General features: G+C 41.5%; 1 protein-coding gene and 1 long non-coding RNA gene across 2 annotated transcripts in view; both read left to right on the top strand.

Moving 5' to 3' along the window:
• The window catches only part of MICU2 (mitochondrial calcium uptake 2), a 137,764-nt gene extending 120,372 nt beyond the window's left edge, over nt 1-17,392 (top strand). Inside the window, exons 9-12 of the mRNA XM_027064533.2 lie at nt 8,147-8,318; nt 13,416-13,524; nt 13,983-14,140; nt 16,741-17,392. Coding sequence (XP_026920334.2) covers nt 8,147-8,318; nt 13,416-13,524; nt 13,983-14,140; nt 16,741-16,845 — 544 coding nt within the window. The 3' untranslated portion in view covers nt 16,846-17,392. The remainder of the gene's footprint in view (nt 1-8,146; nt 8,319-13,415; nt 13,525-13,982; nt 14,141-16,740) is intronic.
• A 2,476-nt stretch (nt 17,393-19,868) lies between these two features.
• Nucleotides 19,869-26,823, top strand: LOC128312506 (uncharacterized). Its single transcript, XR_008291908.1, has 2 exons — nt 19,869-20,047; nt 25,497-26,823. It is a non-coding gene; the product is annotated as an uncharacterized LOC128312506 (long non-coding RNA).
• The last annotated feature ends 696 nt before the right edge of the window (nt 26,824-27,519 follow it).

Raw genomic sequence — 27,519 nt, 5'->3', positions numbered from 1 at the left:
ACAGACTGCAAGATCATGACCTGAGCCGAAGTCAGATGCTTAATTGACTGAGCCACCCAGGTGCCCCCAAAAAAATTGTTTCAAAGAGATGTTTGTCCTTGGTGTCAGCCACCTCCTTCCAGCTTCTCTCATAAAGGGATATTGTTTTAGAAGGTACAGCTTATTAGTTTCAAGGAAAAGCAAGGAAGGTGCCACCAAGTTATAGCTTTGGGGCTACTTAAAACATTTGCCTATAGACGTTAGCTTCTCATTTAGAGAAACAGTATCAATTGTGAAAAAAACATATTTGTGATTTAGACAGACCTGGGTTCAGATGTGGAACTTCATCATTTACTAAGTGGGACTTGATGAACAAGCATTTTAACCAGAGGCTCCATTCTCTGTTCCTTCATTTGTGAAGTGATGATGATAAATATCTACTTAATAAGGTTATATATGTATATGTGAATTTGTTGTGTGATTATCCATTATTCATTATCATATATTATTGTATCCTATATTGCATCATATCATATAATTATTATATTATTCATGTAATGAATGTGTTGATTAATATATGATGATTAATATGTCGACTTACTCTATACAAGGGTCGGGCTCTAAGTAGGCACTCGTAATAGAATGTAAACACCGATATCAGAAGTGGGTAAGAAAAACGAACAAAAGAAAGACAGTGGCAGTGTCATAAAATGGAGCCACTAATTAGGCTAGTACACTAAGTGCAAACCGTGAGATTCTGTGTGCTTGCTAAGAACACACCGCAGATTTGACCGCGCTTTCTGGCAGGCACCATGAAGGGGGATACACATCAGTTGCCCAACTCACCGTGTCCCTGAGTTGAAAGCTCACTGGTTCCGCATAAGGGGCCAGGGGGGCGGAGACATTCGGTCTTCATCATAAGGTCAGAAAGAAATCTTCCGAAGGGGCTTTATAAAAAGGACACTGCGTAACATGAAGAATTATATTCTTAACAATTATAGTAAGACCAGCGATAAATTTCACGGGCTTTTTTTTTTTTTTTTTTTTTTTTTTTTTTTTACAGCATCCTGTCAGTAGAGAACAACTAAAATCACAGTTTTAAGCAAGGAGGCATACTTCACTTCAGCTCCTAAAATTCAGCTGCTTTTTCTCTAAAACCACTTTAAGCTTTACTAAGCAAGTACAAGTGCTAACAATTAAATGCCACAGTCTGAGAAGTTGGTAGCAATATAGAAGGGAGAGAACGCTGGACATGAGGTCCAGATGGCTGTAAATCCTAGGTGTGCGATTTATTTAGCTGTATGGTCTTGGGAAAATCATGTACCTTTTTCTAGTCTTTGTAAAAATATACATGGCAATATTTGTCCTGCCCACTTTAAAGAGTTGTGAGTAAATTTAGGGGCACCCGTGTGGCTCCGTCACTTAAGTGTCTGACCCTTGATTTTGGCTCAGGTCGTGATCTCACGGTTCGTGAATTCAAGCCCCACGTTGGGCTCTGCACTGTGAGCACGTAGCCTGCTTGGGACTCTCTCTCTCCCCTCTCTCTGCCCCTCCCCTGCTCACTTGCTCCTCTCAAAAATAAATAAACTTAAAATAATATATTTTTTAAAAGTAAATTTAAAAATTACAAATTATAATTTTAAAATAATATAATAAAGGAAAAGAGCAGATCTCTAATTCATGCAAATATCCTCCTTCCTAATCATTTTTATTTCTACTCTCATTTACATTAATATACTATCCCCCAACATGAAAAGTCTGAGGTTGATCTGAGAATTAAATGAGATAATATAGGTTAAAGTATATACAACATAACACACGGTAAGCATTCAGAATACATGCCAAACTCATGTCACCTTAGTTTTAGAGTTTCTAGTGAGTTTGTTTCCCAGCTCCCAGATCTGTGTCCTTACGGAATTCTTTTCCTCTGGCTTCTTCCTCTGTTTGCATTTCCCCAGCTCTCTTGGCCAAGAGACTTCTTCCACTAAGAGTTTCCTCAGTCTCTTTTCCCAAAGGCTCCTTAATCCAACATCTTTAGTAAAAGGCGAAAGATTTATTCGATCTGAAGAGAAACCAGAGTATTCCTTAATCCAACATCTAAAGAAAAAAATCAAAACTAAAAGTATATTCCCATCTTTTCCCCCAAGGACTGACTGCTTTAAAATTCAGAGAGAAGGATTTTTCAAGTTAGAACAGAAAGCTAGATACTACTTGTATTTTTCATCACAGATGACAAAACTATTTCCAATTTTATTATCAATTTTTGTATTTGAAAATTCAGTAGTGTCACTTTAAGACAAAATATTGAGAACTTGTATCAGTTTTATGAAGGATCCCTAGTCCTTATAGAATCTGCTGAAAATGCTCTAGTAATATAATTAAACTTATGAACAAATACAAAATTAAAAAGCAAGAATTAATATATCTAAAGTGTCAAGAAAAGGCAAGGCTAAAAACACATTTGTTTTGCGATCTTAGGAACTGCATCAGGAGACAGACATTAAGGCAGCAACCCAGATCATGGTTCAAAGAGACAAAGGAGCTCAGATTTTTAAAGGCAAAGGAGGAATTTTAGGCACATTACATAAGTTGGGGGGTTCTTTGCTTCTTAGGTCGGTTGTGGCAGGCTTAGGGTAACACTGTCCTGTACGCGATTCGTTGCCAAGATCAGTGCTGGGCAGAAAGTCCGTTTTAGTCCATTCTTGCATGTGACACACACTCGTCTCGAATGCTTGCAGTTTGGCAACAAGCCAAGGTTAGCATTCTTCCAAGACCTGAGCCGGGAAATATGCATAGGCCCTACCTCTTCAGTGTCCTCCCCACTCCATTTGAAGTGACTTTCTTCCTCAGTGCTTACTCTGTTCTAGTGTTCTTTTATCAATAGGAAAAGATAGGTCAGATTGAACCAGTCAATATTCCAGATTTTGTTTCATGCATTATTAATTTAAATTCTAGAATCTGTTATAAGTTTAAATACTTCACACAAAAGAATTTAGAAGTTTCTGGAACAAAAACATTTCTTAGTAAATGTAGACTTGACACTAGGGAAAAGCAATTATTTAAAAATCTGTTTTACATCCTGTAAAACAGTAATTTTGTTTAAATCTCCAGGTCAGGGGCGCCTGGGTGGCTCAGTCGGTTGAGCGGCCAACTTCGGCTCAGGTCATGATCTCGCGGTCCGTGAGTTCGAGCACCGCGTCGGGCTCTGGGCTGATGGCTCAGAGCCTGGAGCCTGCTTCCGATTCTGTGTCTCCCTCTCTCTCTGTCCCTCCCCCATTCATGCTCTGTCTCTCTCTGTCTCAAAAATAAATAAACGTTAAAAAAAAAATTTTTTTTAATAAATAAATAAATAAATCTCCAGGTCAATTTTTACTTTACAAAATATTGATGTTTCTATCTAACTCTTTGGCCCTAAATTCTTATTATGCCTGATAATATGCAGAAATCCTGTACTAGACAGGTTCATTGTGTGATACAGCCAAAACACAGTGAATTTAAGTTAGAAAAACATCATCAGAAATATGTTAAGTTACTGTCATTCCACAGAAGAATTTAACTGATGTACTGTAGACAGACTACTGCTGTGTTCAGATACTTCGTTTTTAATTTCTCAGGAAGAGTCCAAATTTGCATAATGTTGGTAGGAATTGTCAACCAGTGTTATCTGAACCCAGTGATTACTAAATAGATAAAGTCATATGTCTGAATGCAGAAGACATGGCAAATTCAGAAACGAGAAGTTCACCGTGGCTGAAGCAGAAGTAAGAGCGGAAGGTGGGAAGATCAGCATAGGCACAGCTGTGAAGGCGTTTGTGCCTTGTGGAGAAGGGCGGAGAGTCACCAAAGACCTTGAAGCAGGGGGGAGGGAGGCGGTCATCGGAGCCAGCAGCTTGGCCAGGGAAATCCAGCAGAGGGCAAGGAGATCCGTTGGAAGCCGTTGCATCAACAGAGAAGAAAGGATGGTGATCAGACCGAGGTGGTGGCGGCGGGAACAGAAATGAGTGGAGCATCCAAGGGATTATTTAGGAGAAGGGAGTTAATAATAGTGGTGACTGACGGGATGAAGAGTGAGGAGCAAGTCCAGGCCGCCGCCTGGTGTGTGTGTGGAGCCGGTGAACAATGTGATACCTATTCACTGAGACAGAACACGAGTAGGAACAAGCTCAGCAAGGAAGGTGATGCATGCAGGGTAGACATGCTCAGGGGGAGCAGAAGGCAGATTGCAGTGGGGCAAGGAGTGAGGGAGGGGTAAGGGTGACCACAGCACAGGAAGTGGGGGGCAGGAGGCGAGGAGGGGGGGAGGGGTAAGGGTGACCATAGCAAAGGAAGGGGGGGCAGGAGCAGGAGGGGAACGTAAGAGGTTTCCACACGTGTTTGAACAATGATGTAAAGAGGGAAGGACTGAATGCAGGAGTGAATGGGAGTCAGCAGAGCAGCAAGGGCCCTGAGGAGGAGGAAAATAGAGGTGGAATTCAGAGCGCAGGTAGATAAATCAGCCGTCAGCGGGAAAGGGACTCCTCCTGTCACTGGGACAGAAAGGAGACGGGGATGAGTGTTGTTACATCCCTGGAGTGACAGCCAGAAAGTGAGAGAGTTTCCTACGCAGTGACCTCTGGTTGCTCTGGGAACTGGGGGCAAGCCATGTGCTGAAGACAAGTAGCCATGGGATAGATTTGTCGAGAACGAACGCAAGTTGAGATGGCCACTGTGTGAAAGACGGAAGAGAGCCCTCTGGCCTAGCAGAAGGCTGTTGGCAGCATTGAGGACCTGGTTACGGATGCAGACCATCCGTTTATGCCGGTAGCACTAGGCGCAGTTTCTGAGGGATTTTCTTCAAGGTGCCCCCGAAGAAGGCCTTCGACAGCCCGAGGAAGCCGAGGGCTTGGAGTCTGGGCTTGAGTGAGGATGAAAAGGGAGGTGGTTACCTGCAGCCTCAGTGCCGTCCCGCGGCTGACTGCTGAGTGCTTCCACGCGCCTAGCACTTGTCTGGGTATTTCACGTACATTATTCCAGCGGTCCTTGGAAAGCGAGGCAGGGGTTGGATGACATTCATAAGGGACTCCGTCCAGGGTTATATGTCTTAGAAATTGAAGACATGAGGTCCAGACCCAGGTTTCTCTTTAAGGGCTTCAGTAGCCACAAAGTTTCTAAAAGGAGTAGTCCCACAGTTCCCTGGCAGGTGGTTGGGTGCGTTGAATGGGATTTCAAGGAGCTGGTGCTAGACCAGGTGACCGAAGGGAGAGAGCCATATTAAGTAGACACTACCACATGTCGAGAGAAACATATCAGTTAACGAGGGAGCATGTGGATAAATCTGTGATTTGTTGGGGCGCCTGGGTGGCTCAGTCGGTTGAGCGTCCGACTTTGGCTCAGGTCGTGATCTCACAGCTTGTGGGTTTGAGCCCCGCGTCGGGCTCCGTGCTGACAGCTCGGAGCCTGGAGCCCGCTTCAGATTCTGTGTCTCTTTCTCTCCCTCTGCCTCTACCTCGCTCATATTCTATCTCTCTCAAAAACAAATAAACATTTAAAAACTTTTTAAAAAAAGAAATGTTATTGCCTGTATCCCCGAATAGAGCTTTCATACATTCAAAGATGTCTATAAGCAGTGTTGTGCTAATAAATACACGTGACAGTCTGCTCTCAGGAAGAACAGCCTGATTTGTAGCATTTGGTCATAAGTAATGTAAGTACTCTACCAGGCCAATTTCAAGCTGCCATACATGAAATACAGGTGGGAAAACGTGTGTAGACAATTCTCAGAGCTGGTGTGAGCCAGCTCCAGCGCCCCATGACCTAAAGAATTTTTAAAAATTTTTTAATGTTTTATTTTTGAGAGAGAGACAACGCACGAGGGAGAGAAAGAGACAGTGGGGGAGGGGCAGAGAGGGAGGGAGATGCAGAATCCAAAGCAGGCTCCAGGCTCTGAGATGTCAGCACAGAGCCCCACGCGGGGCTCTAACTCACGGACCGCGAGATCATGACCTGAGCCGAAGTCGGACTCTCAACCGACTAAGCCACCCACCCATGACCCAAACAATTTTTTAAAAAATCAGGTAAGAAAAAGATTTTTTTCCCAATGTTCCCACTTAATCCACTAATTTATAAACTGTTTAACTTGTTCAGAATTTATCTGGAGACCTTATATAGTATGAATTCTTCAATTCATGCATTTAAGTCCAGTATCACGTTCAATATTTTCAAGTCATAACAAGATCTATAATTTCAGAGTTAGGAAAGATGGCTATCCTAAAATATACTTTTGTTCTTCAAAAGTAACGTAATGAGCGAGGTGCCCGGCTGGCTCAGTCAGTGGAGAACGCAACTCTTGATCTCAGGGTTGTTCGAGCCCACGCTGAGTGTAGGGATGACTTAAAAATAAAATCTTCAAAAAACAAAACAAAACAAGTGTAATTAGTAAGATGAAAGTAGCTGAAGCCAAACAATGTGTAGTTTAACAGCAGTTAAATTTGTTAACGATCCTAATAAGTTGAATGTCATCACAATATACAATATAATAAAACTCAGTAAAACAGAGAACAAGGTATATCAGCAAAAGGTTTTGTTGATGTGTTAGCCCCCACTGGAAATGCTTCAAGTGGTAGATAAAATTCTGCCTTGACCCGGAAAAACGTGGCATTGATAAATCTGTGTCTCCAGTACATTCAGAAACTGTTGCAGGTAACAGACTCTTACCTATCACACAGATAGAAGCCTAAAATCAAACTCCCCCATGCTTTTAAGGTTTATGGGATAAGCGTAGAACCGAAAGCAAGTCGTTGTTTAACAGTGACTGTTTTTCTCCCATTGAACTGGAATAGACCTGTTTTTTACCCCATGTATAATTCCATTAAATTGTGGCATGACAGTACATTTCTTTTAACATGTAAAAAGGTGAATAAAGCAATCTTCAACGTATTAAAACACATGGAGATTATACTTTTCACATCACTTAGTTTATAAATAAATCAAGTGCAGTGGTTTTGAGTTCTTGTTCAAAGACAATATTTTTTTAATCTGATATCCTTTCAACTTGTACTTTTCTAGGGAGCTGTTGATGAGAGTTTGCTCAAAGTGCCATGTTTTTATTTTAAAAAGAATGTTGAGTCATATATTCACATGTTATTGTCCAAATGATTATAAATATTTTTAAGTAAATCTAAGCTTTTGATGTAAAGCCATTGATTACTTGATCAACTTTGGTATCCAAAAATATTAGGAACCATTAATTATGATTAACATTCTTTTTTTTTAATTTTTTTTAACATTTATTTATTATTGAGAGACAGAGACAGAGCATGAGCAGGAGAGGGGCAGAGAGGGAGAGACACAGAATCCAAAGCAGGCTCCAGGCTCTGAGCTGTCAGGATAGAGCCCGACACGGGGCTTGAACTCATGAACTGCGAGATCGTGACCTGAGCCGAAGCCGGACGCCCAACTGACTGAGCCACCCAGGCGCCCCTAATTATGATTAACATTCTAAAGGCAGTAACCCAAGTGAATTTTAAGTTTCTCTGATCTTGATAATTTTTCTACATTGGAAAAAAAACTGTTACAGATGCATCAGAGCAACATTTTACATAATTTTTATAAATCTCTATCAGAAGTAGGTTACCAAGTGCAAGTTGCACAAACAAATTGAGTATAGAGTGTGACAAATTGGAGCAAGTATTGGACTTAAGCAGCTTCTCTGGGGGCACCTGGGTGGCTCAGTCGGTTAAGCGTCCAACTTCCGCTCAGGTCATGATCCCACAGTACATGAGTTTGAGCCCCGCGTCCGGCTGTCGGCTGTCCGTGCAGATCCTGCTTCGGATCCTTCTGTCTCCCTGTCTCCCTGCCTCCCTGCCTCTTCTCCACTCATGCTCTCTCTCTTTCAAAAATAAACATTTAAAAAAAAAAAAAAGAGAGTTCCTGGAAATGAAGAGGAAAGCTCTTGAGAAAGACAGTGGTGCATGCCAAAAGTTAGAACAAATAAATTTTTTTTTAAATCAGCTTCTCTTCATCTTCTGCTCCCCACACCCCTTTCACCACACTAATGCTTTGTTTGATCCAGCATGTCAAGAGGCCATCCGCTCCGTGGGTACCGCCGGAGGTGCCTCGCGGGCCTACTGACAATATTAAAATCGAATGCCACTGGTTCCTGACATCAAGTTTATATTTTAACACTTAGATTTATGGAGAATTTACAAACAGAGGTCCAAGAAATGGAATTCCTTCAGTTTTCTAAAGGTTTGAGTTTCATGAGAAAAGAAGACTTTGCAGAATGGCTACTTTTTTTCACTAACACTGAAAATAAAGACATCTATTGGAAAAACGTAAGAGAGAAGTTGTCAGCAGGAGAGGTTCGTATGCCTTTTTATTATGCTTTTGGTAAAGATGAAATCATGTTAAAAACATTTATATAATTAAATAAAGTAACTTTCAGAGTAACCCAAACCATGTTACTCTCTTATTTGAGTGTAAAATCAAGGTGAGAAATGGTGTTTACATTTTCTTATGAATGAATTCCTGCCCAGGTGGAATCAGTATTCCAAACAGGAGTTTTGCATTTCCGGTAAAGTCAGTAATAACAATGTCCACTGTCACCACTGTTGTTCTGGAAGTCTCAGCCCGTACAAATTAACAGAATAAAAGAGTATGAACCTTTGGAAGGAGGGACAGTTGGCTTTGTTTGCATAGATGTGATTCTATGCCTAGAGAACCCAAGAGAATCACACTGAAAAGCTATTAGAAACAGCAAAAATTCAGTGAAGTGCCTGTTACAATGCTAGTATGTTAGCAGTAGCTGCCCTATGTGCAAATTACAGGTTAGAAAAGGTAATGGCAGGGGCACCTGGTGGCTCAGTCGATTAATCCTGATGTCAGCTCAGGTCATGATCTCACTTGTTCGTGAAATCGAGCCCCACATTGGGCTCTGCACTGACAGCGTGGAGGCTGCTTGGGATTCTCTCCCTCTCCCTCCCTCTCCCTCTCTCTCTCTGCCCCTCCCACATTCTCCCTCTCTCACTCTCAAAATAAATAAGTAAACATTAAAAAAAAAAAAGAAAATGTAATGGCGTAAGTGTGTATATATACACTTTTTTTTAATGTATATGTGTATGTTTATATATATGTATATTAAGTAATGATTGCCAAACTATTGACAATGATTAATATACTGTTGTAAGATTTGAAGTGATTTTTTACTTTATATATTGCTTTTACTTTATTGTTCCAAAACATAATATTGGAGTGGGCATATGTTTTTATATAATTTTTTCATTTTTTTTTTAATGTTTATGTATTTTTGAGAGAGACAGAGAGTAAGCAGGGGAGGGGCAGAAAAGAGAGGGAGACACAGAATCCAAAGCAGGCTCCGGGCTCTGAGCTGTCAGCACAGAGCCCGACATGGGGCTCAAACTCACGAACCGTGAGATCATGAGCTGTGCTAAAGTGGGAGGCTTAACCGACTGAGCCACCCAGGCGCCCCTATATAATTTTTTAAAGCTATTTCTATAGTGAGGGAAAAGATAATAAAATATAATTAAGATCTCATTTGTAATTGAAATAGGAACACATAAAATTAAAAATGAATTTAACAAGAAATACGTGAACATGAAACTTTAAAGTCTTGATAGATCTAAAAGAAAACTTGCCTAATTATAGCGCTGTCTCCTATTATTGAATGGGAAGTCTTAGTATTATAGATGTAGCACTTGTCCCTTGGAGTCATCTGTAAATGTAACGCTTATACTGGAACAGCCTGGGTCTGCTGCAGTTCTAAAACTGCCGTGCTGTCCCCGTGGCCAACGTAAGGAAGATCTCTTTCTCAGTCGTGCTACATTTCCACTGTGGGCTGCCAGGCGCCTCTGCCCACTCAGTTGCTCAGGGACCCAGACTCTTCAAGCTCTGCCACCTTGGAGCTTTACCGGCTGGAAAAAACATCATCTTCAGAGGCCGTGGCAGGAAAAGAAAGGCGTGAGTACATTCCAGCAATTAAGTGTGTTGGCCTAGAAACATCACACTTGGCTACCGGCCAGACTAATCACATGACCCCACATAGCTGCAAAGAAGCAGAAAGGTGTAATCTTTCCTATGTGCAGGAACCAAAAAGTATTGGTGGACAGTAATGGGTTTCAATAAAAATGTCATCAGATTGTCATGAGTGAACTAGACAGGCCGTAAAAGTTTCTATGAAAAGAATGCTGCAGGGACAAGAGATATCCAGGAAATCTCTGTAACTTCTCCTGTTTTGCTATGAACCTGAAATGGCTTTTAAAAAATTAAGTCTTTGGGGTGCCTGGGTGGCTCAGTGTGTCAAGTGTCCGACTTCAGCTCAGGTCATGATCTTGCCGTTCTGAGTTCAAGCCCCGCATCGGGCTCTGTGCTGACAGCTCAGCCTACTTAGAATTCTGCGTCTCTCGCTCTCTCTGCCCTTCTCCCACTCACACCCTGCCTCTCTTTCTCTCAAAAATGAATAAATGTTTTAAAAAGTTTAAATAATAAAAATTTTTAAAATAAAATAAAAAATTAAGTCTTTAAAAAAAGAATATTGAGATATTAAAATATATTACCAAATATTGATAACTAGAACAGCCTGTTACAATGAATTTGACAGACCTATCAATTGAACAGAATATAAAGTCCAAAACTAGACCCAAATACACATGGAAATCTAGTATACGTGAATTCATATTGTAAATTAGCTGGGTAAAAGAGGAATTATTAATAAATGGCATTAGGTTAATTGACTGGCCATCTGAGGGAGAAATGAACGTAAATCTCTGCCTCACTCCTTACTCTAAAATTCCAGATAGATCTAAGAATTAAATGTTACAGGGGAAAATGAAACTGAGTATGTAGAGAAGGAAACTTGGAAACAATCCTCTCAGAGTAGGGTATGCATATTTCTCTAGGCAAAACTCAGAAGCTTTCAAGGAAAAGTTGATGAAATTGCTGTCTAAAAGTTAAAAATTCTGTTGCTTTCCCCTCATCCCCCTCAAAACTAGGATCAAAGTCAAAAGAAAAAAATTAACAAATTGGGGGGAGGGAAGAAATATTGGCATCATATGTAATGGGCCCATTTCTTTAATTTATCATGAGATCTTTAAAAATCAAGAACTTTGAAAGGTCTTAAATTTTGCCCTATTTAATGTATAAAGGGATCCTAAAAACCAATGTGTTAATAAATGTAAAGTATCTGAGATTTTACCTATTTGGAAGTTAGCCTGTACCATTTCATGGATGCTGACCGAAGATACAAGACTATTGGGTCAGAGACAAAGAACATTATTATTCATAGCATAGCAACAGCATGAGCATCATGTTTGTGTCAGTCCTCTGTCACCTCCCAAGTCCCATGGGGTCCATGCTGAGTACCCTGTGGATGCTGCCCACACACATAGCCAAGAAAGCTCATCTTCAGGAGTCTGAATCTTTTATAATGGGCAGTAAGCAAAACTGTGCTCTACTTCCAAAGCAGACATCGTCAATATTCTAGGCTGTTCGCTATACAAATGCCCTTAGAAAGATAGTCTGGAATAATGAAGTAGTTGGAGCTTCTCTTTGAAAGATGTGCAGAAACGTGAGAGACCCATGGAGACTTGTCTCTCAGCAGTAAGCCACATAACAGCTCATTAAAAATCTAGGCAGAGGACATAAAAAAGACACAAGAATAAAAATCCACAAATCACCAATAAGAACAGAAGAGAAAAGTGTTTAAACTTCATTCACAGTTAAAGACCTACAGATTCAAACATTGATGGCATGCTATTTTTCACCTATCAGTAAAGGAAAAATCAGAAGGTTGCACCAAGTGGCGGCTTTGAGATTACGATACAGAGGAACGGCCACTCTTCTGCTAATAAGATGTATTCTTAAGAGTACAAAGCAAAGTGTAGAAATGTGTGAAGAGGACACTCCCACTGTGTAAAACAGGGGTGTGTGTACGCTCTTTTATACGAGTAGAATATTTCTGGAAGCATACACAAAGAATTGGTAACAGTGCTTTACCTCTGGGAAAGGGAACTGGAGGTCAAAGGAGGGAAAAAGACTTTTTGTTTTTTATCCATTCTAGAATTTGTTTTTTTACCATGTGTATATGTTACCTCTTCAAAGACTTAACTAAATTTTAAAAGTAAAAATTCCATGAATTTACCAAGGCTGTGGGCAGTGAAACTTGAATAAGACCACCACCTGTATGCAGAGGACATGATCCTGAAGGTGCCTACAAAAGGAACCTTTTATATATATATATATATATATATATATATATATATATATATATATATATATATATATTCAGAGAGCGAGCGAGTGTGAGCAGGGGAGCGGGCAGAGGGAGAGAGAGAGGGAATCTCAAGCAGGCTCCCTGCTCAGCATGGAGCCTCACGTAGGGCTCCATTCCATGACCCTGGGATCATGACCTCAGCTGAAATCAAGAGTTGGACGCTCAACCGACTGAGCCACACAGGTGCCTGAGAAACTTTTTTTTTTAGGCAGGGAAGAATTTACTTTCAAATTAACAGTTTTCATACTTTGTTTACTTTTTCAGTGGAAAAACTAGTTTTTCTAACTTATTTCTGTTTTGTTTTTATGGGCAGAGGTTTTGAAGTTAGGAACCAAGGTTCAAATCCTGATTGTTCCACTTGGTAGATCTTGAGCAAATTACTTCCTTCCTGAAAGGTTACTTCGCTAAGGCTTGGAGAGGCTAAGACCATGTACACAGTAAATGGCAGAACTGGAATTAAAGCACAGCTTTTCTATCTCCAAAACCCAGTGCTCTTACTCCGTGCTGTGTCCACAGATAAAGCAGAAAAGCAAGGAGGCAGAGCACTTAACAGGGTATTAGTTTCCTCAGCCTGCCGTAACAAAATGCCACAGGCCGGATGGCTCAAACAACCCATTCATTTTCTCACAACTCTGGAGCCCGAAGTCCAAGATCAAGGTGCCGGCAGGTTGGTTTTTGGTGAGGCCTCTCCTCCCAGCTTGCAGGCCACCACAGCCTTCTCACCCTGTCCTCACGAGGCCTGTCGTCTGTGCTTATGTGCGGAGTGAGCATGCGCTGCTGTCCCCTTCTCTTATCGGGACATCGGTGCTATCAGAGTGGGGTCCTACCCTTGTGACCTCATGTAGCCTTAATTGCTTCCCTAAAGGTCCTGTCTCCAAGTACAGTTACGTTGGGTGTTTGGGTTTCAGCCTGTGGATCTTGCGGAGACAATTCGGTCTGTGACACAGGGCCACCCCAGTTCTCGCCCTGCGCGATCCAGGAGACGCCTTGCACACAGTGTGCAGTCTGCACAACCATGCACGGTGGCCCTGCCCATCTTTTTAATAGACTTTCTTAGAAGGCCATAAAAGTTGACAAGCTTTATGATAGAAACAGGACTTACGCTTCTGCTTATATTCTAAGATCAGTTTTACAAAATCGTAATTAACACTCACTTTTGTTATTTTATTAGAGTATTAGTTTGGATGAGTTCAAGTCCTTTTGTCATTTTGCCACCCACCTAGAAGATTTTGCTATTGCCATGCAAATGTTTAGTTTAGCTCACCGTCCTGTCAGACTGGGTAAGTTACGTGACTTCGTTTAATTTTTATCATCTACAAATAACATCACTCTGTTCTTCAACTAGAACATACCAGTCAAGGAGCCAATTACCAGTGAAACAGTTGATTAGCCTTTTAATTAATTCAGTGTGGTTACTCTAGACTTACAAGGACTCTCACATTTAACAATTACGTTATTTGCTTTTACTTTCTAATTTCCTAAAAAGGAAAAGGGAATATTTAAATATGTTCTTTAGAACATTGATTAAAGTAGCCTGCCTCTTTCAGTTACTTTCAAGACATTTCTCAGCCAAATGTATTATTTCAACATATCCTTAATGAGTATTTTTTGTTTTGTTTTACTTCCCTGATAATGAACATTGAGACTTAATTTTGCTTCTCAAATAATAAAATTTAGGTTAATTCCACTTAGACTATTTCACACAGTTGATGAGTTGTTTTATGTTTTCTTTTTTCAGCGGAGTTTAAGAGGGCCGTGAAAGTAGCAACAGGGCAGGAACTCTCAAACAATATTTTGGACACCGTATTCAAGATCTTTGATGTGGATGGTGATGAATGTCTTAGTCATGGAGAGTTTCTCGGGGTGTTAAAAAACAGGATGCATCGAGGTTTATGGGTAAAGATTTTGAGTTTTTAATAACTACATGTTTACATGTAATTAAGTGAATGGCATTACACCTAGAATTTGGGCGATGTGTGTGTGGTCGTAAATGGAGGTTTTATCATGTGTAAAGAGATTATAAGCCATGATCACAAACGGAGATGTCTCCTTCAGATGAGATCCAGTATTTTCCTTTGCTTTTTTTTTTTTTTTTAATCTGAATCTAATCAGAAACTGCTATTCAGAAATCATTTTACTTTGGGCTCTGTAGTTAGACACACCTAAATTCAAATCCCAGCTCTGTCACCAGCTGCCTAATCTTGCAAAGCCACTTAACTTTTCAGAGCCTCCCATTCCTCGTCTGTACAATGAGGAAACTAATAGAATCTACCAGAAAACAATGTTGTAAGAATTAAGCGTAAAATACTTGGGATAGTGCCTGAGACAGTTGAAGTAAATGTTAGCCATTGTTATTGTATTCAGACTCTTCACAAATTAGTCTATAATTGTGGGACAAATAAAACTCAAAATTTTGTTTAAATCGGAATCTGCTTAGAAGCACCATCATAAGGGTAGTATGCTAAGCGAAATTAGAGAAAGACAAATATCATATGACTTCACTCATATGAGGACTTTAAGAGATAAAACAGATGAACATAAGGGAAGGGGAAGAAAAATAATGTAAAAACAGGGAGGGGGACAACACAGAAGAGGCTCATAAATGTGGAGAACAAACTGAGGGTTGCTGGAGGGGTTGTGGGGGGGGGGTGAGCGAAATGGGGGAGGGGCACTAAGGAATCTACTGAAATCATTGTTGCACTATATGCTAACTAATTTGGATGTAAATCAAAAGGTACATAAATTGTTAATTAAAAAAAAGAAGCACCCTCATAAAAGCAGGTTGAAAACAAGGGTGGAAAGAGAGCTGTATGGTAAGAGGCAGTTCGGCCAGAAGAAAGGAGAGAATGAGGGAGAGAACGTGGTGGATTCATGAACAGCCCCCTTCATTTACTCCTCGGAAAAGCACATCACTTTCCTGCTACCCACATTATTAATGGAAAATGAGTGAATATGATTTCTGTTAGCAAATGTGTCTCACAAGCTTTGTGGGCATCCAGCATCTCGTCGTGAATAATCCTGTCCCTGAAAATGAAACTAGCCTTTGCAGTAACAATTTAACATACCCACGAGCCTCCGCCATTTCTCGAAGACATTAAATAGCGCTGTAAGTCGATCAGGAAAAGAATATATATAAAATCTAAAAGAGGGACACCTGGGTGGCTCAGTCTGTTAAGCGTTTGACTCTTGATTTCGGCTCAGGTCATGACCTCACCAGTTTGTGAATTGGAGCCCCGAGTCAGGCTGCACCCTGATAGCTGATAGCCCAGATCCTGCTCGGGATTCTCTCTCCCCCTCCCTCTCTGGCCCTCCCCCACTTGTGCACGCATGCTCTCTCCCCCTGTCTCTCTCAAATAAATAAGCTTTTTAAATAAATCTAAAACTTTAGCAGGGCACCGGTGTGGCTTAGTTGGTTTAGTTTCCAACTCCTGATTTCGGCCCAAGTTGTGATCTCACCGTCGTGAGATAGAGGCCCTTGTCAGGCTCTGCGCTGGGCATGAAGCCGGCTTAAGATTCTCTCTCTCTCTCTCTCCCTCTCTCTCTCTCTCTCTCTCTCTCTCTCTCTGCCCCTCTCCTGCTCACACACGCTAGCTTGCTCACTCGTTCGCCCTCTCTCAAAAAAAGTTTCAGCTGGCAGATTTGCTTCCATTTGGGAGATACCCAGCAACGCTGTCCTCCTGTGCTCACCAAGGATACAAATGTTTGTTAACCCTTACTTTCTTCTTTAACAGAGGAATAATACTCATAGAACTTTTTAATTCACAGAGCACTTAGGTGAATTATAGTCTTTTTTCTTAAAGCCTCTTATAAAATATGTTGTTTCTTTTTAACTTGGGTAGGTTTAAATCAGACCTTTAGGCTTATAATTTATATTCCACATAGCTAAATAAAGTTCACCATAAAAAGGAAAACATTATAAAATATTATAAAGCGTCATGAAATAATTACATTTTTTAAAACCAATATATGAGGGGCGCCTGGGTGGCGCAGTCGGTTAAGCATCCGACTTCAGCTCAGGTCACGATCTCGCGGTCCGTGAGTTCGAGCCCCGCGTGGGGCTCTGGGCTGATGGCTCAGAGCCTGGAGCCTGTTTCTAATTCTGTGTCTCCCTCTCTCTCTGCCCCTCCCCCGTTCATGCTCTGTCTCTCTCTGTCCCAAAAATAAATAAACGTTGAAAAAAAAAATTTTTTTTTTAAATAATAAAACCAATATATGAAAGAAATTGCCCACGATCTTCATTATCTTCTAACGGAAGAGGCTCCAATCACGTGCACTTAGCCTCCACTCTTGAGTCACCCAAGGCTGTTCTTACACCTCGTTCACGTTTTATCCTTTACCCTGTCCTACGTACAGTTTTGTTGGAATCCTCTTTCACAACGTAATCCGTCTCAGGGACTCTCTGGAGGCACGTGGGAAATCATTGGTAACAGAGCTCGCATGAAATCGTGTTTAACCTTGAAGAGAATGATCTCTTTACTTTAACTTTGTGTTAACAGGTACCACAGCAGCAGAGTATACAAGAATACTGGAAATGTGTGAAAAGAGAAAGCATTAAAGGAGTAAAAGAAGTCTGGAAACAAGCCGGAAGAGGTCTCTTTTAGAAAAAGATAATACGGGAATTACATTGCTCCGAATGTCAGAATTTGGAATTGTTTTTTAAGTACTAGATGTTTGTCTTCTGGAGTCTTCATTGATTTTCTTTGTAATATAAAGACGCCTTGTATTTACTTCCTGATTCAGTAATTTCTTGATAAAATTTCATTAAAGAACTTAGTAAATACAGGTACTGGATTCTGTCAGAGGGCCTAGAATTGAAGTCATGCTTTGTACTTTGATAAGATTGAAAACCTCATTGTTCACTGATTTCTTAGACACGGTAGTAAAACATCTCTTTGGAAGGGTGTCAGTTAGTAATTACAGAAAAAAATAATTGACACACAAGGCTAAGATCAAGGCCAGGAGTCCTGGTGTTCCCAGTAGCACAAATTCAGTTAAGAACATTTCAGATTTTCTTGTCTGCGTCTCATATCTCATAAGCTTCTTGTACATTTTATTTCAGTTAGCTGTATATTAATTGTCCTAAAAATAATGTGTGAATTTCAATATCGTGTGTGGAAACCAAATAAAGTATTTACACAGATACAAAAATTACATTTTTAATGTGTTTTTTAAAACTTTTTTATAAATATAAATACTCTCATCCTTGCCAACCACATTAGTTCAGGTTCTTAAAAACTAGCATAATTGGGGGAGCCCCTGGCTGGCTCGGTCAGTGGAGCAAGCAAGACTCTTGATCCGGGGTCTGTGGGTTCAAGCCCCACACTGGACGTAGATGTCATTTAAAATAAAATTTAAAAAAAAACAAACTATAGTGTTTTTGGGAGAATCCTGAACACAAGATCGGGGTCTCATGGCATATATTGGGTTGTGGGTAAATGTTTAAAATGGCACTAAAAATTAATTGGCATTAAATATAAAATGCTGTTGTAAGTAAAATGGCATTTTTAAACACAATAAGTGAAAATTACTTAAAAATTTTTTTAATGTGTATTTGTTTTTGAGAGACAGCATGAGCAGGGGAGGGGGAGAGAGAGAGGGAGACACAGAATGTGAAGCAGGCTCCAGGCTCCAAGCTGTCAGCACAGAGCCGAACGCAGGAAATTTGTATTTTAAAAATAAGCTACTTAAATAAGAATATTGCAAATATTTGAAACATGTTTCGGGGTGCCTGGGTGGCTCAGTCAGTTAAGTGTTCGACTCGATTTCAGCTTGGGTCCTAATCTCACTCTCATGAAATTGAGCCGGGCGTCGGGCTCCAAGCCGAGCGCAGAGCCTGCTGAAGAGTCTCTCTCTCCCTCTCTCTGCTTCACCCCTCCATTTCTCCTTCTGTCTCTCTCTAAAATTAAACAAACAAAAAAAAAGTTTTAAAAATAGTAATAATAATAAATAACTAAAACATGTTCCATTCCCTGGTTAAATGGCTGATTCTGCGACCAGAGCAGGGAAAGTACAAGATGAGCCTGGAAGTAAGAGATAATAATGAGGATGTCCCAAATGTAGCAAAAAGGCAAGAGCCGACTTGAAGGGGCTCCCCCTGGCCGAATCCGTACAAATTGAGTATCAAAGTAATTAATGTCAGCAATGGATCGTAACCTACTAAGAATCCATGAGGCCAACAGGCGGAGAAGCAGGGGGATCCATACGTCCGGCGACTCTCAAACAAAGAAGTGCCGAAGCCAAAGGACTTTGAACACCAGAGCCTGGGAGGAAACGAGTCTGAATCTACCAGGAAGAAAATGGGAAAGCAGGAAAAAAGAGAGGTGCGTAACTGCGAGCTGGGGGAGACAAAAGGCCGCGCGGGCGAGGAGGGGAGGGACCCCCTTCTCCGGAGAGACGAAGGGAAGGGAAAGAGTGGCCAGGACAGTGCAGGACCTTATCCGGACAGGAGCCAGGCCTCGGACTGAGACAGAGGGATCCGATCTCTGCCTGGGGGGCTTTCTTCGGACTGGGGCCTGGGGCCCGCTCCCTGTTCGCGCACCTGGGGAGGAGGGGAGCCAGGGGCCTGGGTGTGGGGGTAGGTCAGGGGCTCAGTCCGCAGCTGGAGAAAGCGGTTCCCTGCCTGGAGGGCTGCGCGATAGCACAGAACCCGCCTGCGTCCACCCCCCCACCCCCCCTCCACCCCCCACCCCCACCCCCGTGCAGTGGCTGGGCCAAGCGTGCAGTCTGCAGGAGGAAAAGGCCGCCGTGTCCCTGGAGTCCGCCACCCCGGGGCTCGCAGAGGCAAGGGCAGCGGCTCTCCGTCTGCAGTAGGAGAAGGCGGTCGTCCCTGAAGTGCGGCGGCAGAGACGAAGCCACCAGGACCACACGTGGCCACGACGAGAGGCGCTTCCCCAGCGCCAGAGCGCACGGAGCGGGACTTGGAATCCTAGCCAAGCGCAGGGTCAGAGGTGTTGGCGGAGAAGGAAGGACCCCCCCCCCCCCAACGTCTGCGCCCCTGGCACAGTGAGGACGACTCAAACGGAGGCCACCAGGTGGGCTCTGTGGAGAAGAGACTGGGGGCTCACCCTTCCCCCCTCCCCCCAAGGAGGGGACTCAGGGATCACCACCCCTGGGCCCATACTGGAGGTGGGGCCAGATTACACCAAGCCACGCCCCTTTGCCCTGGGCAACTGCGTATCCACCGGAGCAGCACCAACCCTGCGGACAGCTCCTCCCCACGAGCGCTGCAGCGTTGCCTGGATTGACTCTAGGTCAACTCTGGATGAGTAGATATGTTCTCCCCCCCCACCCCCACCCCATTTCTCCTCCTTATCTCCTCCCTCCCCTAGGCTGGTCACTCTGGTCATTGGTCTCTCTAAACAGGCATAGTTAATCCATTGTCTTGCACATGTTCTACACCTCCTTCTTTACACTCCTTTCTCTCTCTCTGGAATTATCAAGCCATATAGTTGCTCTGAGTAACTTTTTCTTTGTTTCATTTTCCCTGCCTCCTTTATTTTCCTTTCTCTCTCTCATGATTAAGCTTTTAGTCTCTCAGCCTGGTCAATGTTTATTTTTTTCTCCCCCCTGTCATTTCTCTCTTTGTACTCTTCCATCAGCACCGCCCCCACCCTCTTCTCTACTTGTAGTCAGTGTTTTTTGGGTTTTTGGTTTTAGTCTTTAGGTTTTTGTTTTTCTTTGTGTCATTTATGTGTTTGCATGTTTTTGTCTCCTGTTTGTCTATCTGTTTTCCTTTCCAGGGCTACTCCAAGGAACAAATCAAAGCACACCTGGTGGAGGGTCCAAACTGTCACTACGAGTAGGGTAATAAAATAAACTCACAACAGAGAGCAAGTAACAATCGCCGAAAAAACACCTGCTGAAGGGCCAGGCCCTGGACAGTACATGAGCCTCCTTTAATACAGCAGTGCTCGCAGGTGCAGAGCACACAACAAGCGTTTAAAACACATGAGGGACAGAAAACTAGCCAAAAGGACGAAACGGAAGAATTCTCCTCAAAAGAAACTCCAGGAAGTAGCAGTAGCTAACAAGTAGATCAAAACCAATTTAAGCAATATAATGGAACAAGAATTTAGAATAATAGTCATAAAATTAATTGCTGGGCTTGAAAAAAAACATAGAGGACAGCAGAGAATCTATTGCTGCGGAGATCAAGGGACTGAAAAATAATCATGATGAATTAAAAAATTCTATAAATGAGGTGCAAAATAAAATGGAGGCGGCCACAGCACAGATTGAAGACGCAGAGGGGAGAATATGTGAGGTAGAAGATAAAATTATGGAAAAAGAGGAAGCTGAGAAAAAGAGAAAAAAAATCCAGGAGTATGAGGGGAGAATCGGAGAACTAAGTGATGCAATCGAACACAACAATATCCGTATCATAGGAATTCCAGAAGAGGAAGAGAGAGAGAAAGGGGCTGAAGGTGTACTTGAACAAATCATAGCTGAGAACCTCCCTGATCTGGGGAAGGAAATAGGCATTGAAATCCAAGAGGCACAGAGAACTCCCTTCAGACGTACCTTGAATCGATCTTCTGCACAACATATCATAGTGAAACTGGCAAAATACAAGGATAAAGAGAAAATTCTGAAAGCAGCTAGGGATAAACAGGCTCTAACCTACAAAGGGAGACCCGTAAGACTAGTGGCAGACCTATCTACTGAAACCTGGCAGACCAGAAAGGAATGGCAGGAAATCTTCCATGTGATGAACAGAAAAAATGTGCAGCCGAGAATCCTTTATCCAGCAACTCTGTCATTCAGAATAGAAGGAGAGAGAAAGGTTTTCCCAAACAAAAATTGAAGGGATTCATCACCACCAAACCAGTCCTACAAGAGATCCTAAGGGGGACTTTGTGAGTGAAATGTTGCAAGGACCACAAAGTACCAGAGACATCACTACAAGCATGAAACCTACAGACATCACAATGACTCTAAACCCATATCTTTCAATAATAACACTGAATGTAAACGGACTAAATGCTCCAACCAAAAGACATAGGGTATCAGAATGGATAAAAAAAAACAAGACCCATCTATTTGCTGTCCAAAAGAGACTCATTTTAGACCTGAGGACACCTTCAGATTGAAAGTGAGGGGATGGAGAACTATCTATCATGCTACTGGAAGTCAAAAGAAAGCTGGAGTAGCCATACTTATATCAGACAAACTAGACTTTAAATTAAAGGCTGTAACAAGAGATGAAGAAGGGCAATATATAATAATTACAGGGTCTACCCATCAGGAAGAGCTAACAATTATAAATGCCTATGTATCGAATATGGGAGCCCCCAAATATATAAAACAATTAATCACAAACATAAGCAACCTTATTGATAAGAATGTGGTAATTGCAGGGGACCTTAATATTCCACTTACAACAATGGATAGATCATCTAGACACAGGACCAATAAAGAAAAAAGGGCCCTGAATGATACATTGGATCAGATGGACTTGACAGATATATTTACCACTCTGTATCCCAAAGCAACAGAATATACTTTCTTCTCGAGTGCACATGGAACATTCTCCAAGATAGATCACATACTGGGTCACAAAACAGCCCTTCATAAGTATAAAAGAATTGAGATCACACCATGCACACTTTCAGATCACAATGCTATGAAACTTGAAATCAACCACAGGAAAAAGTCTGGAAAACCTCCAAAAGCATGGAGGTTAAAGAACACCCTACTAAAGAATGAATGGGTCAACCAGGAAATTACAGAAGAAATTAAAAGATATATGGAAACAAATGAAAATGAAAATACAACAATCCGAATGCTTTGGGATGCAGCGAAGGCAGTCCTGAGAGGAAAATACATTGCAATCCAGGCCTATCTCAAGAAACAAGAAAAATCCCAAATACAAAATCTAACAGCACACCTAAAGGAACTAGAAGCAGAACAGCAAAGACAACCCAAGCCCAGCAGAAGAAGAGAAATAATAAAGATCAGAGCAGAAATAAACAATATAGAATAAAAAAAAAAAAAACAGTAGAACAGATCAATGAAACCAAGAGTTGGTTTTTTGAAAAAATAAACAACATTGATAAACCTCTAGCCAGGCTTCTCAAAAAGAAAAGGGAGAGGACCCAAATAGATAAAATCAGGAATGAAAAGGGAATTATTACAACCAATGCCTCAGAAATGTGAGCAATTATCAAGGAATACTACGAAAAATTATATGCCAACAAACTGGACAACCTGGAAGAAATGGACAAATTCCTAAGCACCTACACACTTCCAAAACTCAAACAGGAAGAAACAGAAAATTTGAACACACTCATAACCAGTGAAGAAATTGAATCAGTTATCAAAAATCTCCCAACAAATAAGAGTCCAGGACCAGATGGTTTCCCAGGGGAGTTCTACCAGACGTTTAAAGCAGAGATAATACCTATCCTTCTCAAGCTGTTCCAAAAAATAGAAAGGGAAGGAAAACTTCCAGACTCATTCTATGCAGCCAGCATTACTTTGATTCCCAAACCAGACAGAGACCGAGCAAAAAAAGAGAACTACGGGCCAATATCCCTGATGAATATGGATGCAAAAATTCTCAAAAAGATACTAGCAAATCTAATTCAACAGCTTATAAAAAGAATTATTCACCATGATCAAGTGGGATTCATTCGTGGGCTGCAGGACTGGTTCAACATTTGCAAATCAATCGATGTGATACATCACAGTAATAAAAGGATAAGAACCATACGATCCTGTCAATCAATGCAGAAAAAGCGTTTGACAAAATTCAGCATTGTTTCTTAATAAAAACCCTTGAGAAAATTGGGATAGAAGGAGCATACTTAAACATCATAAAAGCCATTTATGAAAAGCCCACAGCTAACATCATCCTCAATGGGGAAAAACTGAGAGCTTTCCCCCTGAGATGAGGAACACGACAGGGATGTCCACTCTCACCACGGTGTTTAACATAGCGTTGGAAGTTCTAGCATCAGCAATCAGACAACAAAAGGAAATTTGTCAAAGGCATCCAAATTGGCAAAGATGAAGTCAAGCTTTCACTTTTTGCAGATGACATGATATTATACATGGAAAATCCGACAGACTCCACCAAAAGTCTGCTAGAACTGATACATGAATTCAGCAAAGTCACAGGATACAAAATCAATGTACAGAAATCAGTTGCATTTTTATAAACTAATAATGAAGCAACAGAAAGACAAATAAAGAAACTGATCCCATTCATAATTGCACCAAGAATCAAAATACCTAGGAACAAACCTAACCAAAGATGTAAAAGATCTGTAGGCTGATAACTATATAATGCTTATGAAGGAAATTGAAGAAGATACAAAGAGATGGAAAAACATTCCATGCTCATGGATTGGAAGAATAAATATTATTAAAATACTTAACAAAGTATTAACAATACTACCCAAAGCAATCTACACTTTCAGTGCAATCAAAATTGCACCAGCATTCTTCTCAAAGCTAGAACAAGCAATCCTAAAATTTGTATGGAACCAAAAAAGACCCCGAATAGCCAAAGTAATTTTGAAGAAGACCAAAGCGGGAGGCATCACAATCCCAGACTTTAGCCTCTCCTACAAAGCTGTAATCATCAAGACAGCATGGTATTGGCACAAAAACAGACACATAGACCAATGGAATAGACTAGAGACTCCAGAATTGGACCCACAAAAGTATGGCCAACTAATCTTTGACAAAGCAGGAAAGAATATCCAATGGAAAAGAGACAGTCTCTTTAGCAAATGGTGCTGGGAGAACTGGACAGCAACATGCAGAAGAATGGAACTAGACCACTTTCTTACACCATTCACAAAAATAAACTCAAAATGGATAAAGGACCTGAATGTAAGACAGGAAACCATCAAAACCCTAGAGGAGAAAGCAGGAAAAAACCTGTCTGACCTCAGCCGCAGTAATTTCTTACTCAACACATCTCCAAAGGCAAGGGAATTAAAAGCAAAACTGAGCTATCGGGACCTCACCAAAGATAAAAAGCTTCTGCACTGCAAAGGAAATGATCAGCAAAGCTAAAAGGCAACCGACAGAATGGGAAAAGATATTTGCAAATGACATATCGGACAAAGGGCTAGTATCCAAAATCTATAAAGAACTCACCAAACTCCACACCCGAAAAACAAATAATCCAGTGAGGAAATGGAGAGAAGACATGAATAGACACTTTTCTAAAGAAGACATCCAGATGGCCAACTGACACATGAAATGATGCTCAACGTCACTCCTCATCAGGGAAATACCAATCAAAACCGCACTAAGACACCACTTCATGCTGGTCAGAATGGCTAAAATGAACAAATCAGGAGACTATAGATGCTGGCGAGGATGTGGAGAAACGGGAACCCTCTTGCACTGTTGGTGGGAATGCAAACTGGTGCAGCCGCTCTGGAAAACAGTGTGGAGGTCCTCAAAAAATTAAAAATAGATCTACCCTATGACCCAAAAATAGCACTGCTAGGAATTTACCCAAGGGATACAGGAGTGCTGATGCATGGGGGCACTTGTACCCCAATGCTTATAGCAGCACTTTCAACAATAGCCAAATTATGGAAAGAGCCTCAATGTCCATCAACTGACGAATGGATAAAGTAGTTGTGGCTTATACATACAATGGAATACTACTTGGCAATGAGAAAGAATGAAATCTGGCCATTTGCAGCAACGTGGATGGAACTGGAGGGTATTATGCTGAGTGAAATAAGTCAGTCAGAGAAAGACAGATGCCATATGTTTTCACTCATATGTGGATCCTGAGAAACTTAACAGAAGTCCATGGGGGAGGGGAAGGGAAAAAAAGTTACCAACAGAGAGAGGGAGACAACCCATAAGAGACTCTTAAATACGGAGAACAAACTGAGGGTGGATGGGGGGTGGGACGGAGGGCGGGGTGGGTGATGGGCATTGAGGAGGGCACTTGTTGGGGCGAGCACTGGGTGTTGTATGGAAGCCAATTTGACAATAAATTATATTAAAAATAAATAAATAATCCATGAGCTTACACTGATAACTGACTGACTGATTAATGGGACAAGAGAAACCCCTCCCTTTCCAGCTGTCAAATGGTAAGGCCTTGAAATACGCCAGCCTGCTAAGTGGGAGACTCGTGTGATTTAATGCTTGAGAATGACAAGGGGTGAAAACTTTTTGTCCAATTATTATAAAAAAACACTTATTTTGCTGCTGATTAGGAAACAAACTTGTTCTCATTTTAGAAATAACTAATTCTTGTATTTCTCTATTGTAGAACCAAACCAAGAGAAAGGAGAAACAGTACAAATGGAGAATGTGCATCCACCATCATTTCCTCTGTTAGCCACGAAAATACTGAGTCTCTCCTACCTGTCTGCTCACTTGTACTTAGGGGTATAAAAACCAAAAACTAGGATAGTTTCTGGTGTCTTCAGAGTCTCAACTTTTCCAGCCCCTCCCCTGGTGCCGACCCCCCGGGCTACTTTCCACACCATCCCATGAATACCCTGCTCCCACCCTATAAAACCTTGGCCTTTCCCCACACAGGCCACGTGCTTTTCATTGTCACGTTTCCCCACCCCCACGCCTTTACACACACCCCAACTTCTGATGGCAATGCTTTTCCCTCTCCTGTCCTCCTGGTGAAGCTTTAGACCTCAAGTTGCTGTCTACATATCAAGTTTGTGTCTACTAAACTGTTAAAATTAGGAGCAGGAACGGTGACTTTGTCATCTTTATATAATCTAGCTGACTACCTGACACAGAAGGCATCCAACAAATATTGGTTAAACAAAGGAAGGGAAGAGGAGAAAAGAACAGAAGAGAAAGGCAAAGAGTGGAAGAGAAAGGAGGGAAGGAAGGGTTTTAACGTCTGTCAGCCAATAACGGTGCAAACGAGGACCTACGAGGTTGGTGAGCATACAATGGTGAATTAAGACAAATGGTCACTTATGGAACACAGTCGAATGTTTATTTCTAAAAAAGCAAAAAAATTCAAATATACCATTATAAATTGATTGTTTAAAAATAGAGCAATGTTAGGGGCGCCTGGGTGGCTCAGTCGGTTTGAGCGTCCAACTTCGGCTCAGGTCGTGATCTCCTGGTTTGTGAGTGTGAGCCCTGCATCAGGCTCTGTGCTGACAGCTAAGAGCCTGGAGCCTGTTTCAGATTTCACACTCTGAAATTTTCAGAGCTTGCACTGTCTCTCTCTGCCTCTCAAAAATGAATAAACATTTTAAAAAATGTTTAAGAAATAAAGCAATTTTGGGGAACTGCAATGAACTTTCTTAAACCGAGAGTTTCCAGGAATTGAGGATACAGTTTTCAATTTTTCTAAGACAAAAAGTGTTCTAAGCAAAAAGTCTGGAGATGAATAGTTCATTATCACTGTCTATGATTGCTGCAAACAACTCGATCCCACTTGAAAAGAATATGGATAAAATATCTGTATCAAATAAGCAAATTAGATTTCCCAGCGTCTCCTTGTAGGAGTCTGGAGACAGTCACCTTGAAAGCAGCTGCACTTCCTAATCTGTGCTGAATTTTCAGGCCTTTCCTTTACTGTGATTATGTTGAATAAATGATCATTAAGTCTCCTACTATTTTGGTGGTTAGCTTGTATTTCTCTGCTTCTCGAAGGCAGGGAGGGGGGTGGTTGTCCATTCCTGAGCCCTGCCTCCACCTGTCTTCTTGTCCACTGCCATCTCATGAACACCTCTGGCTTCTGTTGCCTCCCCTGAATTCCTGGCCCAGTTACATTCAGGATGTCTGCATTCGGTTGGTCCAACGCAGCATGTCCGAAATTGATCTGGTCACCTCCCCCTCTTTTCCCAAACCTTCTTCACGTGTGTGCCTCTATTTGAGCAAGTTCCTCTATTTCTATTTCAGTGGCCAAACCAGGAAGCAGGGGGTTGTCCTAGAATCTTACTTCCCTATTCCTCCATATTGAATGAAGGTCTGTCAATTCTACTCCCTCAAAATCTCCCAAACGTGCTCTCCACCTTCCAGCCCCATTGCCACCGCCTTAGTAGAGGCCTGGAGCAGTTAGTTATTACTGACGTCGCCACAACAGAATCCCAACTGTTACCCTCCAGGCCCCACCCCCAGTAAAAGCACAGTGATTAAGCATCCAAACTGATGTTAGACTGGATTTAAATCTCCATCACTTACCAACTTTCTAGCCTTTGGCAAAGTACTTAACTTTTAAGTGCCCCCGTCCTCGTCTAAAAGGTGGAAATGATTATCATTCCAGTGTGGTAGTGTTTTATGAGGATTAAATGAGATAATATGTAAAATGC

This window comes from Acinonyx jubatus, chromosome A1 (assembly GCF_027475565.1).
Source record: "Acinonyx jubatus isolate Ajub_Pintada_27869175 chromosome A1, VMU_Ajub_asm_v1.0, whole genome shotgun sequence".
Classification (NCBI taxonomy): domain Eukaryota; kingdom Metazoa; phylum Chordata; class Mammalia; order Carnivora; family Felidae; genus Acinonyx; species Acinonyx jubatus.
The sequence above is the reverse complement of the archived record's forward strand: the minus strand, read 5'-3'. Positions and strand labels throughout refer to the sequence as shown.